The 16,605-nt window shown below is 41.8% G+C and overlaps 2 protein-coding genes across 3 annotated transcripts in view; one reads left to right on the forward strand and one right to left on the reverse strand.

Moving 5' to 3' along the window:
* The window catches only part of mcph1 (microcephalin 1), a 334,501-nt gene that overhangs the window by 137,854 nt on the left and 180,042 nt on the right, over window positions 1-16,605 (reverse strand). The window lies entirely within an intron of this gene.
* Window positions 1-16,605, forward strand: part of LOC144493775 (angiopoietin-2-like) — a 117,536-nt gene that overhangs the window by 47,245 nt on the left and 53,686 nt on the right. For both annotated transcript variants that reach the window (XM_078213237.1, XM_078213238.1), the window contains 2 exons: window positions 14,476-14,708; window positions 15,944-16,071. In XM_078213237.1, the coding sequence (XP_078069363.1) occupies window positions 14,476-14,708; window positions 15,944-16,071 (361 nt within the window). The remainder of the gene's footprint in view (window positions 1-14,475; window positions 14,709-15,943; window positions 16,072-16,605) is intronic.

The raw sequence follows: 16,605 nt of genomic DNA on the forward strand, positions 1-16,605 counted from the left end.
TTCAATAAAAATCTGGAATTAAATGTTTAATGATGACCACAAAACTGTTGTTGATTGTTGTAAAAATCCATCTGGTTCACTATTGACCTTTAGGGAAGGTAATCTGTTGCCTTTACCCCAATCTGGCCTACACATGACTCCAGACCCAGAGCAACTGTCCCCTCAAGGGCATTTAAGGATGGGCAATAAATGCTGGCCCAGCTGGTGATGCCCACATTGCACAAAAGAATAAAATAGAGGAGATATAGACGGGTTGGTCAGATGGACAGCTCAGTGGCAGATGGAATTTAACTCTGAAAAGTGCACGATGATGCACTTTGGAAGGAATAACAAGTCAAGAGAGTAGTCAATGAATGGCAAGACATAAAGAAGCTCAGAGGATCAAAGGGATTTTGAGGTGCTTGTCCATAGATCACAAAGCGGCAAGATGGGCTATTACGAAGGCATACGAGACACTTACCTTTATCAATCATGGCATATATTATAAGTCATGATGTGGAGATGCCGGCGTTGGACTGGGGTGAACACAGTAAGAAGTCTCACAACACCAGGTTAAAGTCCAACAGGTTTATTTGGTAGCAAATACCATAAGCTTTTGGAGCGCTGCTCTCCGAAAGCTTATGGTATTTGCTACCAAATAAACCTGTTGGACTTTAACCTGGTGCTGTGAGACTTCTTACTATATATTATAAGAACAGGGAGGTTATGCTGCAGCTGTACAAAACTTTGGTTAGACCACAGAGAGCTTGGCGAAGATAGGGATCTAGATGAGTATACGGCTTGTAGGAAGGGACTAAAGAAGGAAATTAGGAGAGCCAGAAGGGGTCACGAGAAGGCCTTGGCAGGTAGGATTAAGGAAAACCCTAAGGCGTTCTATAAATATGTGAAGAGTAAAAGGATGAGACGTGAAGGAATAGGGCCTATAAAAGGTGAAGGCAGGAAAATCAGTACAGAACCAGTAGAAATGGCAGAGGTGCTTAATGAGTATTTTGCCTCGGTTTTCAAAGAGGAGAAGGACCTGGGTGGATGTACTGTGGGCTTGCGGTGGACTGAAAAGATTGAGTATGTGGACTTTAACAAAGAGGTTGTGCTGGAATCTTTGAATGGCATCAAGATAGATGAGTCGCCGGGTCCGGATGGGATGTACCCCAGCTTACTGTGGGAGACGAGGGAAGAATTGCAGAGCCTCTGGCGATGATCTTTGCGTCGTCGATGGAGATGGGAGAGGTGCCGGAGGATTGTGGATGTGGTTCCTATTTTCAAAAAGGGGAATAGGGATAGCCCAGGAAATTACCGACTGGTGAGTCTAACCTCAGTGGTTGGTAAGCTGATGGAGAAGATCCTGAGGGACAAGATTTATGAGCATTTAGAGAGGTTTAGTATGCTCAAGAATACTCAGCATGGCTTTGTCAAAGGCAGATCGTGTCTTACGAGCCTGGCGGAGTTCTTCGAAAATGTGACTAAACACATTGACGAAGGGAAAGCGGTAGATGTGGTTTATATGGATTTTAGCAAGGCGTTCGATAAGGTCCCCCATGCAAGGCTTCTAGAAAAAGTGAGGGGGCATGGGATCCAAGGTGCTGCTGCCCTGTGGATCCAGAACTGGCTTGCCCAAAGGAGGCAGAGAGTGTGTATAGATGGGTCTTTTTCTAAATGGAGGTCGGTCACCAGCGGTGTGCCCCAGGGATCTGTTCTGGGACCCTTGCTGTTTGTCATTTTCATAAATGACTTGGATGAGGAAGCGGAGGGATGGGTTGGTACGTTTGCCGACGACACGAAGGTTGGTGGGGTTGTGGATAGTCTGGAGGGATGTCAGAAGTTACAGAGGGACATAGATAGGATGCAAGACTGGGCGGAGAAGTGGCAGATGGACTTCAACCCAGATAAATGCGTAGTGGTCCATTTTGGCAGATCAAATGGGATGAAGGAGTACAACATAAAGGGAAAGACTCTTAGTACTGTAGAGGATCAGAAGGATCTTGGGGTCCGGGTCCATAGGACTCTAAAATCGGCCCCGGAGGTGGAGGAGGTGGTCAAGAAGGTGTATGGTGTGCTGGCCTTGATCAATCGAGGGATTGAGTTTAGGAGTCCGGGGATAATGATACAGCTATATAAGACAATCGTCAGACCCCTCTTGGAGTACTGTGCTCAGTTCTGGTCGCCTCATTACAGGAAGGATGTGGAAAAGATTGAAAGGGTGCAGAGGCAATTTACAAGGATGTTGCCTGGATTGAGTGGCATGCCTTATGAGGATAGGCTGAGGGAGCTTGGTCTTTTCTCCTTGGGGAGACGTAGGATGAGAGGGGAACAGCTGCTTCCTAGCCACTTTGTCCATCCCCCTCGTAATCTTAAACACCTCAGTCAGGTTCCCCCTCAGCCTCCTCTGCTCTAAAAAAAACAATTCTTGCCCATCCAGCCTCTCTTCATAGTTCAAATGCTCCATCCCAGGTAACATCCTGGTCAAGATGTTGAGAGGCATAGATCGGGTGGACTCTCAGAGGCTTTTTCCCAGGGTGGGAATGGCTGCTACGAGAGGACACAGGTTTAAGGTGCTGGGGGGTAGGTACAGGGAAAATGTTAGGGGGAAGTTTTTCACACAGAGGGTGGTGGGCGAGTGGAATCGGCTGCCGTCAGTGGTGGTGGAGGCAAACTCAATAGGGTCTTTTAAGAGACTCTTGGATGAGTACATGGGACTTAATAGGATGGAGGGTTATAGGTAGGCCTAAATGGTAGGGATATGTTCGGCACAACTTGTGGGGCCGAAGGGCCTGTTTTATGCTGTAGTTTTTTATGTTTCTACGTTTCACAGCTAGAGTGCTGTGTGCAGTTTGGATCGCCTCATGATATCAGAAGGATGTGATTATGTAGGAAGAGAGTGCAGAGGAGATTGACCAGGATGTTACCTGGGATGGAGCATTTGAACTATGAAGAGAGGCTGGATGGGCAAGAATTGTTTTTTTAGAGCAGAGGAGGCTGAGGGGGAACCTGACTGAGGTGTTTAAGATTACGAGGGGGATGGACAAAGTGGCTAGGAAGCAGCTGTTCCCCTGAGTTGAAAGATCAATAACGAGGGGTCATAATTTTAAGGTGAGGAGCAGGAGGTTTAAAGGGCAGTTGAGGAAAGGTTTTTCACCTGGACAGCGGTGGGAGTGTGGAATGTACTGCCTGTGAGGGTAGTAGAGGCAGGAAACCTCACAACCTTTAAATGTAACTGGATGAACATTTTCACTCAAGGTTATGGGCCAATTGCTGGAAAGTGAGATGAGTGTAGATTTAGTGTAGTTTTGTCAGTGAAGACACGATGGGCTGAAGGGCCCTATTTTACCATTTGATACTAAGTGCTGGGTGGACTTGAAATTGGGAGTGTTTCAGATCCGATTTTTAGACCCATTCTCAGGTGCCCCCATACTCACTCTGCATGCAAAAATATCAGCAATTCCAAATCACACTGCAGAAGCCTCTGGGCAGTGCTTAACGCGCCCGGACTCCTGCTGCTCCGATCGGCGCCTCCAGCTGCGCATGCACAGAAAAAAAAGATGGAATGCAGCTCCCCTACCACATCGCTCCCAGGCCGGATAATGCCTCCCCCGGCCCCCACAGATATTGCCCCACCCTCACAACATTACTGGTCCCCTTATCCTCCCACCCCCTCCGCCACCCAGACCGATCACGGGCCCCTCCCCCCTTCCCCTCCCATTGATCCCAGGCAGAGTGGCAGCAAATCCCCCCTTCCCCCTCACTGATCTCAGACTAAGTGACAGTGGACCCACGCTCTCCCAACCCACCGATCTCAAGCAGAGAGTCGATGGACGCTCGGCACTTACCTCCTCACTATCTGGAGCGCCCGAATCGGACTTTTGTGGAGCATGTCTGTTTTGCGCCGATTCTGGATGGGCGAACGCGGTGGTAAAGGGGGAAGTGCTGGTAAGATTGGGCGTACAGCCCATTAAGTCAATTTAAATGCATGCAAATGTCCCAATCATGGCCATTTTCGGGTCTTGGTAAAGGGGGAACTGACGCGGAGGTGGGCGCGGGTCGCGCTACTCGCCTCACGCCTGACTTTACCAAGTTTTCACGCCCAAAAACGGGCACAACGTGAAGGTAAAATCAAGCCCTATGACTCGAGATGATTGAAGGCAGTTCAAATGTTTGTGGCTAAATCAAATGTAGTTTATACTCCTGCAAAAGATGCAGTAGTTAGAACCACTGGGTACCAATTTGTTGCAAATATTTTATAATTCAGTTATTTCCTGCTTGGACAATCAATCCTCTAATACAGCGCGATTCACTTACAAAGGACTGTCTTTTGCATCAATCCTTTTGTCTGTCATAGATGGCTGGCTGATTTATTTCCCAACATATTACGAACTTACACTTGAGTCTGAGGGTCAGTTAAACTTAATAGCTTAGAAATGAGGGAACAGCAGCGTGTCATGTGTCCACAATAATAGCTTTAAAAAAACAACCAAACTTCACTTCGGCTCACATTACAGGTTTTTGCATTCCATTTCTTCTACTGCAGTCAACTGGAGAAAGGTACAAATGGATTCTAAAAATGTTTTGTAGATCACAACAGGAATAAAATAAACTCGTTCGACACAGAATAGAATGTATTTCTCTTGAATTCACTTTGGATGTTTCTCAGTATGACTGTAGGTTTCCACAAGCTAAATATCAATTCAGTTGAAGAGCAATACTAAATTACAGCAACTGGACCAAAAAGTCTTTGCTGTTCCAAATAATCAAATTACGGTTAAATTGATGAGATTACGAACCGCCCCCAAAAGTTTGGCCATATTTTCCAATTTCTACAGATATCTGATAAATACTGCTTGTCCGAGGTCAAGCGAACATCAGACTGCTTTCTCAAGATTTCAGAGATTGCAAACTGGTATAAACAATGAACAGATGTCACAAATATATTGCCACAAGAATGTTCAATATGCAGCTCATTTCACCCTTGATTTGCTTACACTAAAGTTGCAATTACCTAATTGACAGACAGGTTAAGGAATGTCGCAGAGTGATTTTATTGCTTTTCACTTTCTGCCAAAATGGTTGTCAAGTTAAACTGAAAATACATTCTTTTGTGTTATCCTATTGAAAAATTTCGCCCAGTAACAAAAGTAGTTTTTTCTTTGTACGTGACAATCAGACCAGATTTAAATACACTGAACTATTTTCAGAAACCTTTAAAATAGAAGTTCATGTCAAACCTTCCTTCAGTTATTGCTGTGCTTCTGAGAATGCTAGATTGAGGAAACGTCTAAAGTAACTTGAATTTTGCACTCAGCACAGCGGAATCATTGACCGTGCAAATTTTGTTTAAAGATATCTTTGGTATGTTTATCTTTTCTGTGATAATGCTGCCAAAGCTACATTTGTTGCCCTGACTTATAGCAGTAGCCCTATTGGGTTACTGTGGTAGCGTGCCCCTTTGAGGGGCGAGCTCTCCATGGGACATGTGACTCAGTCGGCCAATCAGGCCAGAATGTGTGGTTCCAGGGACTGGTTGTTAGGAGTCTGGAGTCCATGCAGTATGGTAAACTTTTCATCACTCTCCGTCAATAGTTCTTTATCTCAATAAACTATTTATTCATTAATCTACCTGGCGGTTGCCTGTCATTCGAAATACTACAGTTACTGTGGACTTTCTCCTGAAAGTGTTGCAGTCCATATACTGGATATGTAATTCTCGGATATTGAGCCAAGGATGATAGAGAAACAACAATACTTGCCTAAGTTAGGATATTATGTGACAACGGGATCTCAGAATGATGATAGTGTTCCAATGATATTGCTGCTCACCATTCTTGCTGGTGGAGTTCACTGTTGGACTTTAACCTGGTGTTGTGAGACTTCTTACGGAGTTCAAAAGAACAAGAGAGGTTTTGCCCAAGCTAATGAAGTGAATTGCTGCAGCGCATCCTGGAGAATGGATTTTATACGTCGTACCTGCTTGTAGCTAGGGGTACGACATTGATTCCAGTGGCATCAGGCTGGTTTTTGTTAAGCTGAATTGCCTTTGCAGCTCACCTGAACCAGGTCACTCATCCATCACACTCCTGATTTCAGTCTTCCTGATGGTAGAGACACTTCTCATTACTGTGCGTGCACCCTATGTTCTTTTCTGTACTTGATCCAGTTAAGCACAGGTTAATGATGTCTCTCAGGATGTTGCTATTGCGGTCTCAGTAATAGTGTTATCGTTTAAAAGTCAGGTAGCTGTTTTTTTCTATTGTTTGAGTTTGTTGTTTATGTGACGCAGATTTTGCCTGCCAATTGTCAACTCAACTCTGGATGTTATCCAGGTCCTGTTAGGACGGCATGGTAGCACAGTGGTTCACACTGCTGTCTCACAGCGCCAAGGACCTGGGCTCAATTCCCACCTTAGGTTACTGCCCATGTGGATTTTTCACATTCTCCCAATCTCTGCACGGGGTTTCCCCTGGGTGCTCCAGTTTCCTCCCACAGTCACAAAGATATGCAGGTTAGCTTGATTGGCCGTGATAAATTGACTATGGTGTCAGAGAGACTAGCGAGGTAAGTATGTGGGGTTACGGGGACAGGGCCCGAATGGAATTGTTGTCGGTGCAGACTCGATGGGCTGAATAGCCTCTTTCTGCATTGTAGGGATTCTATGATACTATGTTGTAACATGACACAGAATGCTTGGTTATCAAAGTTGTTGTCAATAGGGCTGCTTCCAGTGGAATTATCAGAAAATTGACCCTGACTTTGATTGGGAAGAGGTCACTGATGAAGCAGTTGAAGATGGCTGGGCTGGACAAATGTGCACTGTGGTGAGTCTCACTTTGAGATTTTGTGTGCACTTCAATCAGCCCAAGTATCACAGCTGAACAATGGGATTTAGGGAAAGTCTGCATTTTGGGAATTCTTGACTTAAAAAAAGAACTTGCGTTTTTCAAGATCCCTTTGTGACCTCAGTGCATCCCAAAGCGCTTTAGAAGAAAGTGCTTTTTGAAGTGTAATCAACGTTGCAATATAGAAAATGCGGCATTTTCTATAACTTGCTCACTGCAGAGTCCCATGACAATAATGCGATGATAAAATAAATCTTTTTTCTGAAGTGATGCTGTTTGAAGTATAAATATCAGTCAGGGTACTGGGGGAAGAGCTCCCCAGTGCAACACTCCCCCAACACTGCATTTAAGCGTCAGCCTGGAATATGTGCTGATCTGTTCGGATTGGGACTGGAACTCACAGGCTGCTTATCCAGAGGCAGGAGTGCTATCACTGAGCCATAGCTAACATCTCAGCATGAAACTTATTTACAATTATTATTTCTGAGAAGCTTCTCACACCTAGTTTTTGTGTGTACTTCATGCAGGGAACACAAGGCAGATGTACCAACATTTTCACACTTTAGTCCACTTGCATCTTTAGCAATGGACAGAGACACCAGGTCTCTGATTAATGGAACAGAAAGAATTCTCACCTTAAAAATCACACTAAAATTTTAAATGAGCACTGGAGCTGGAGTTTTGGAAGCACAGTTGTCACCTCAGTGTGATTGCCCTGCACCACATTTCAGATGATTATAATCAAAAGATGTGTTATCAAAAGATTCTCTGTTCCGACTCTTGATTTTATTCCTGCTCTTGTTGCTGTGATGAAGCTATATATTCTGTTATGATCCTAGTTTTTGTTACTAAAGGATAGGAAGGTCCCAGAATGGAACCCTAGCTCAAAAGACTGTAACTTTTACCTATTTTCTTTCAGAAAACATGGATGAACAGATTCCCAGGACTTCCACTTAGCTTTTAACAAGAGAAAAAAAAGTTGATTAAACATGAAAAGTTTGACTATAATACAATACTTCTTCACTCCACCTATACCTTCATGAATATATGCAGATTTTAAGGATAACACACAGTTTACAAATTATATCTAATGATATAATCATCTCAGAAAATACACAGTCAATGTAAACTAAAAAGGCCAACTCTGGTCTGACACAACCCACTCTGAAAACAAGTGGTAGGGGAGGTGGTGGCGTAGAGGTATTGTTACTGGATTAGTAATCCAGAGACCCAGGGCAAAGCCTGGGAACCCGGGTTCAATTCCCACCACAAAATTCAATTTAAAAAAAATCTGGAACTATGACCTTGAAAACATCATCGATCGTCACATGAAAAAAAAAACATGCCCTTCAGTGAAGGAAATCTGCAGTTCTTGCCTGATATGGCCTACATGTGACTCCAGATCCACAGCAATGTGGTTGACTCTTAAACGCCTTCTGAAATGGAGGGCAGTTAAGGATGGGCAATAAATGAGTTAGAGATGTCCACATACTTTCAGCTGTTTTCAGCAAGGATCCTCATCCTCCTTTCAGCACTCCTCTGTCTTGAATTGTCATGTGCATTCAAACTTCCACAGAATCTCTCAGGTACTAAGCAATACCAATCGGACTGTTTCACCAACCTTAGGATTGCTTCAGATATCTGGCTTCTTGCTAGCCAATTTCACCAGGTCTGCACTTTCAACTCTATCTTTAACTTCAAGGAACAGTACTTCGCACAAATTCCAGTTCCTTTTATCCCTTTGACTTCAATCCTCCTGGGATTTCTCTTTTCATTCCTTGGCTTCTAGAACTTTCTGCTCTTTAGTTTCTGAGACTTACTTTCTTCCCATTACTCCATTGTTCCATTTCTGCTTCTGACAGAGCTATGAGAGTTGTTTCCTCTCCAGCTGCTCAGCTCCAACTAACTTGGATCCAGTAAAAACTAAACTCAGAAGGTCCTTCTAACTTAAAAGTGGCCCCTGGTTGCTCAGTAACAGCTGGATCCTTCTCTGAGCTCTTGTTTGTTTTTATGTTGTAAACTCTCTAAGCGCATTACAGACATCATTTGAAAACCCCATGCATGCAAAGACCTTTGTTTAACATGAATCTAACTAGCGTTTTAACCCTTTCTTACACAGAAACACTACATTAAGCTAACTTAAATCTTTAACTTGTTTCTAATATCCAACAATATCAACATAGATCATTTAAAACTATTTCTGTTTCTTGATAAATGGCATAAATAGTAACCCACACAAGACGCATTGTTTTGATAACAGGAACCAAGTATATATTTAAATCATTAAGGATGCCTTGTCTGCATAAATCTCCTGTTTATAAAACATTACTCCACACCAACCAGTTCTGTTAATTCCTACATTCAAGTTTATAATGGAAATTATCCATATAAACTTATCGTGCTTCAATCTTGTGTCTCCCAAATCCTCAGTCTGCAATGTAGAGGGACTCTGTTACCCCAAATAACTCTACCGCTTGAATTGCTATGGGTTTGCTATAAATGATAAAATTTCCTATGAAATAGGACAGAATCTGTCTTCAAATGGGCACCCAATTGCAATTGTATATCTTAGTCCAGTTATTCCTCACAATCTAACTTTATTTGATCTGAAGACGATATGTGGTCATGACTCTTAGGTGCAATGCCATAGATCATCAAATTTTATATTAATAGAACCATTGGTTCATCGTATCCATCTCCAGCTCCAATTGAGCAAATTAGAGCAAATTCAAATTTGTCACTCAGCCTGGCATCTTACACATTTATTTCATTTTTCCTTGGAAGGATGCCAGGATTTCTGCTGCAATACTCTGTGTGACAAAGCATTCCATCTTCCAACAAATCTGTCTGTGAAAGAATTGCTCCTAACCTCATTCCTCTGCTCCCAATTTCCCATTATACTTTTATGTAAACAAGGACTATTTTAAAATGCCACTGCATATTCAGATTTGCTACATCAGCTGTCACAAGGCATTTTTCAACCTCTGGTCAATGGAATGTTCTATGGAGTGAGTTTGTGAAATCTCCCCCCGCGCTCCATAGAAAATAATTTTTCTCATTGGTATAAAGTTAAATCCCAGGCTAAAAATGAAGAATGACAGACAGGGAAACATGAAGCTAGAAACCAAATTTCAAAAGAAAATCTCAAGTCAACACTGAGGTAAATATAATTATAACTTACTTGAGAAAGCTGGGGTAATTCATTTGCTGTTTATATTTCAACCGTGTGGACAGGATTGTGATTTCAATTTTTAAATCGAGAATAACAGGCAATTTCGTATTAATTTATGCAGTTTAATGGGCTGTGGAATTGATAATGTAAATTTCTCTGATGAATGAACCATACTTTTGACTGGGTAAGGTTAGAGGCACATGAACATCACAGTTAAAACGGTGACAGTGAATTCCAAACTTCCAGCTACAATATGAAAGAATTCCCATGAAAATACAGGTGGTTTATGTCTTTTGTCCGAGAGGAGGTCAGAGGTCTACAGCTCACTTGGAAATCATGCTGTGAAAGTACAAGATCGTATCACTTTTGCTGATTTTGGCCCCAATTGGCCTCCATGAAAGACATTTTCATCCTAAAGTAGTATAAGCCATTCTGAAGAGGATGTTAAGGATCCACAATCATTTTGATTGTCATGACCTAACATCCAGATCATTAATTGCCTTAAAGGTACCAGGGTGTTCAGTAGTTTCAACAGTGTGCTGTGTTTGAAATATTACAACTTCGACCATTCATTTCACTTGTCCATCTCAAACATCTTTTCAATAAGGAAGAAAAATAGGACTATGCTCTACAAGAAATTATGGGAGGAAGAGAAGTTCATTTGTCACACAAAGCTAATTTCTTTCACAAATCATGGACAATCTGTTTCATCCTGAACCATGTGTAATTCACTTAAGTCTCTTGAGAAGATACTGCAAAGCTTTTCCCTTCCCCCATCGTAAAGCCAACAAATTCCAACTCCGTGTTTTCTCTACGAATTGAAACATATTTAGTTCTGCAAATGTCTCCACATATGCTAAGCCCATAAATACTGGAATGTGTTGCTCATTTTTGAAAATCTATTTTCAACCCGTTAAATTCTTCAGAAGATTTTGTACTAGTATTTCAAATCACCTACAGAATGGAGAATAACTTAAGCTTATCATTATGTCAACTGCATTCCAAAATTGTGCGGGTTAGGTGGATTGACCATGCTAAATTGCCCTTTCGTGTCCAAAATATTTAGGTTAAATGGATTAGTCTTGATGAATGTGCGGGGTTATGGGGGTATGGGTGGGAAAGAGCGCATGGGTAAGACACTCTGTCAGAGAGTCAGTGCACACTCGATGGGCCAAACGGCCTCCTTTGGCACTGTAGGGATTCTATGAAAATGTATATCTTTCCTGTTCCAATTTCAAACCTACACGTGATAAAGTTCCCTGTGAATTGATATGGGGCTTGGCAGCAGTTAGGTTAAGCAAATGGAGAGAAGCACACACTGAAGCAGCACTGGTATTTTCCAATTAGGAAAAAATAATACAGTTGTAAGGTTGGAAAAAATCTGCAGCCTCAACATGTTAAGTGTGAGCCCAGTGCATCAGAGGTTTTGCACTGGGAGACCAGAATGTTGCAATAGTCATAGCACAAGCTGCGAAGATGGTAATGGCTGGAACATGAGACAGAAATTAGCTGCAACAGGAATGTAGACTATAGTCGTGCCCCCAGCAAAACTCAAGTTGCATGTCTCAAAGGAGCCGAGGTCTCCAGGGTAAAAATTATTAGGCATACTCGTAATGCAGGAGGCAAGGGAAGAAATAGCTGGGGCCTTAAAAGATATCTCCACGTCCTCTTTGACCACAAGCAAGGTTCCAGAGGACTGGAGAATAGCCAATGTTGTTCCCAATGTTGAAAAAAGGAAGCAGGGATAATCCAGGAAATTATAGGCTGGTGATTTCTGTGGTGGAGAAGCTTTTGGAGAAGATACTGAGGGATAGGATAAATGCACATTTGGACACTAGTTAGTGACAGGCAGCAGGTTTTGTATGGGGAAGGTCATGTCTCACCAACTTGATTGAGTTTTTAAAATAAATTACCAAGATAATTGATGAGGGAAGGGCTGTGGATGTAGTTTATATGGACTTTAGTAAGGTGTCTGACAAGGTCCCACATGGCAGACTGGTACAAAAACTAAAATCACATGAGATTCAGGGTGGGCTGGCTAGGTGGATACAGAACTGGCTTTGATTTTGATTTGATTTGATTTATTATTGTCACATATATTAACATACAGTGAAAAGTATTGTTTCTTGCGCTATAGAGATAAAGCATACCGTTCATAAAGAAGGAAACGAGAGAGTGCAGAATGTAGTATTACAGTCATAGCTAGGGTGTAGAGAAAGATCAACTTAATGCAAGGTAAGTCCATTCAAAAGTCTGAGCAGCAGGGAAGAAGCTGTTCTTGAGTCAGTTGGTATGTGACCTCAGACTTTTGTATCTTTTTCCAAATGGAAGAAGATGGAAGAGAGAATGTCTGGGATGTGTAGGGTCCTTCATCATGCTGGTTGCTTTGCCGAGGCAGTGGGAAGTGTAGACAGAGTCAATGGATGGAAGGCTGGTTTGCGTGATGGATTGAGCTACATTCATGACCTTTTGTAGATCCTTGCGGTCTTGGGCAGAGCAGGACCCATACCAAGCTGTGATACAACCAGAAAGAATGCTTTCTTTGGTGCATCTGTAAAAGTTGGTGAGAGTTGTAGCTGACATGCCAAATTTCCTTAGTCTTCTGAGAAAGTAGAGGTGTTGGTGGGCTTTCTTAACTATAGTGTCGGCATGGGGGGACCAGGACAGGTCGTTGGTGATCTGGACACCTAAAAACCTGAAGCTCTCGACTCTTTCAACTTTGTCTCCATTCATGTAGACAGGGGCATGTTCTTCTTTACGCTTCCCGAAGTCGATGACAATCTTCTTCGTTTTGTTGATATTGAGGGAGAGATTACTGTTGTCGCATCAGTTCACCAGATTCTCTATCTCATTCCTGTACTCTGTCTCGTCATTGTTTGAGATCCGACCCACTACAGTGGTGTCGACAGCAAACTTGAAAATCGAATTGGATGGGAATTTGGCCACACAGTCATAGGTGTATAAAGAGTATAGTAGGGGGCTGAGAACACAGCCTTGTGGGGCACCGGTGTTGAGGATGATCGTGGAGGAGGTATTGTTGCCTATCCTTACTGATTGATCATAGAAAATAGAGAGTAGTGGTGGAAGGGTCTTTTTCAGAATGGAGATCTGTAGTTAGCGGTTTTCCACAGGGATAAGTGCTGGGACCTCTGATGTTTGTAGTGTATATAAATGATCTGGAGGAATATGTGGGTGGCCTGATGAGTAAATCTACGGATGATAAATTTGTTGATAGTGCCGGGGATTGCTAGAGGATACAACAGGATACAAACAGATTGGAGACTTGGGCACAGAAATGGCAGATGGAGTTTAATCCGGGCAAATGCGAGGTGACGCATTTCCAAGGATCAAATTTAAGTGTGAATTATACTGCAAAAGTCAGAATCCTGAGGAACATTAACATACAAAGGTCCACAGTTCCCTAAAAGTGGCAACACAGGTGGCCAAGGTGATTAAGTAGGCATATTGCCTTCTTCGGCTGGGGCATTGAGTACAAGAGTTGGCAAACCATGTTCCAGCGATATAAAACCTTGGTTAAGCCGCATTTGGAGTATTGCATGCAATTCTGGTCACCACACTACCAGAAGGACGTGGAAGCTTTTGGAGAGAGTGCAAAGAAGGTTCACCAGGATGTTCCTGGTCTCGAGAGTGTTGGCTGAGAGGAGAGATTGAACAAACTGGTATTGTTTTCACTGGAAATATAAAGGCTGAGGGGAGACCTGATAGAGGTTTACAAAATTATGAGAGGCATTGATAGGTGGATAGACAGAGGCTTTCTCCCAGGGTGGAAGTGTCAATTACAAGGGAGCACAGGTTCAAGGTGAGGGTGGGAAAGTTTAAGGGAGATGTGCGGGGTAAGTTTTTCACACAGTGTGGAACACGCAAATTTAAATTTTAGTTGCAATCACTAAAATTCATCATTTATGACACACAATTCTATTCATTTCATTTTGGCTCAATCCAGAAATTTACCTTTTATAATAATGGTAAATATATCACCAACCGAACTGTAGGTTTTCAGAAATAATAACAGAAAATGCTGAAAATACTCAGCAGGCCTAGCAGCATCTGTGGAGAAAGAAACAGAGTTGGTGCTTCAGATGGGTAACCCTTTGTCAGAACCAAAGTGAATAGGGAATTTTTCGGCTCGCAGCGGGAAAGTATTTCACAGCCTGCGGCCTCCTTTAGACCAGATGGAGCTTCTTGAAAAGGTTCCAGACCTGAAATGTTAACATAGTTTCTCTCTTCACAGGTACTATTATACTTGCTGCGTGTTCCCAGCACTTTTTGTTTTTATTTTCGATTTCCAGCTTCTGTAGTGTTTTGGTTTTGTAGATAATGAGGGCACATGCTGTGGTGGTGATAAACTCCTCCACGGCGAGGTGATAAATTTCCCCATTCACTTTGGTCATAAAGCTTTTATCTGAATCACAATTGCATGCAAAAACTACATGAAACAACTTTGTTTCTTTCTATTAGATTACTGGAACAAAAAGTCTTGGAAATGGAAGACAAACATGCAGCTGAACTCGAGTCACTGAAGCAAGAGAAAAAGCAGCTCCAACAGTTAGTAACACGGCAGAATTCCATCATAGAGGAACTAGAAAAGCAACTGGTTGCAGCAACATTAAACAACACAGTCCTTCAGAAACAGCAACTTGACTTGATGGAGACTGTTCACAATCTGATTAATCTGGTGTCCCCCACTAGCTGTGAGTATTTGTCCACATCTTCAACCCTTTTGGCTCGGAAACAAAGTCATGATTTAAAAGCTGTTACACAAAATGTTTGCAAAGGAGCTGTGCAAGCACAAATGTAGATTACAGCTGTTTATTTTTTTAAAAATTCATTAATAGCATACAATGGTGACTACTCTCAGGAGTATCCTGTTAATATTTATTGCATACAGACTACAACAGATATCCTAACAGCAGATGTTTATGTATTGTTGAAGAACTTTACATCAGTTGCTTAAATACAGGAAAATTCCACAGCCACAAATATTTTGCGGCAAATGAAAACCTCTCAAGTGCCAACAAAACAGAAGTGCGAGTTATTATTTTTTTAAAAATTTGTGGTTCAGACAGATTTTACTAGTTTACGGCATAAAGTCTGCAGATTGGTTTTGTTTTGCCAAGGACAGTCAATCCTGAACTTAATCAAGTTTTGCTCCACATTTTATCTGCTTACACAGTGCCTGCTTTGCAATATGTTATTCTAAATCAGTGCTATTAAAAAAATAAAACTGGGCCTTCAATAAACATTAGTTGCCAAGAGAAAGTACAAGCTACTGAGCTCAAACTTTAGAAAATAAGCCCGTTTGTGCTGGTTAGCAAAATCTGGCTGCTTTCATGGACATTACCGTCTGTGCATAGTCCCCAGAGATTAAAAAGAGTGTGAACGTTTACAATGGGGCTTTCAGTTGCAAGCTGTTATGGAAGCAATAAACTGTAACTTGCAGATATTCTAAGGCAAGGTATTTCCTGTATTAATTACTAAAAGAATGAGTGGATGGGTAAAAATGATAGGCATCTCTTTCACCATAACACAAATGTTACAACACTACGAGGACTCATGAATTCCATCCTGTGATTGATAATCATGTATTATCTGTTTCTATTACAGCTTTAAATGGTGCCATAAACAAAAACCTCCCATTGAGTGTCCAACACTAATAACTAAACCTTTTCAACATTTATTTTCTTGACCAGTGTAAAACAATATTCCCACTTCAGTTGCTGTGGCCTTTAACTCCTTCAGAGAACTCCATTTACTTGACTCCCAAACTTGTTTGGAAGAACCAAGCCCCAACTCTCAATTCACAATGATGAAATGAAGCTGCATAGTTTGTGCAAATTCTTTAAATGACTCTGTGCAGTATGCAAACAATACTGTTTAAAATGTTGACTCAGATCTAAACAAAATTGCTATTTGTTTTATACTACAGTCATAAGCCCATTTGTCGCGAAAGAGGAACAAATCCACTTTAAAGACTGTGCTGATGCTTACAAATCAGGACTTCGAGCAACTGGGATCTATACACTTTTTGCACCGAACACGACTCAACAAATACAGGTAAACATTGTCAGTGAAAGCTCAGCGCTCTGAGTGGTTCAAGATACCATGAAATATGGCCATTTATTACGTTTTCACGAAACCTACCATGAGCAAGTATGAACAAAGTTAACGTCATCACTATTGATTTTAAGCAACTTTTCAAAGATTACCTTTCTTTTCTTTCAACAGTCAAGAAATTATCTTCACAGAACATATAGCAAATACTCAACAACTCATTCCATTTGCAGTGCTGAATAGAACTGTGATGTTACATGAGACAATACAAAGGCAGTTATTTACTGATGATCAATATCTAGTCTCATGGCCAGAAGCTACACCTTCCAATATCACTGACTCTCACTTCCTCTCTTCCTTTCAGGTCTTCCTTAAAATCTACCTTTTTCATCAACTTTCGTTAACCCCTTTGAATATCTTCCTTCTTTTCACAGTGTTGATTTTTGGCCGATTTCGGCCACAGGTGTTTTCTGTGTTAATGATTCTATTTAAATGCAAATTACTGTGGTTTTTTGAGTACCTGTTACCCAACCCAAA

Source organism: Mustelus asterias, chromosome 5 (genome assembly GCF_964213995.1).
Source record: "Mustelus asterias chromosome 5, sMusAst1.hap1.1, whole genome shotgun sequence".
Lineage (NCBI taxonomy): Eukaryota > Metazoa > Chordata > Chondrichthyes > Carcharhiniformes > Triakidae > Mustelus > Mustelus asterias.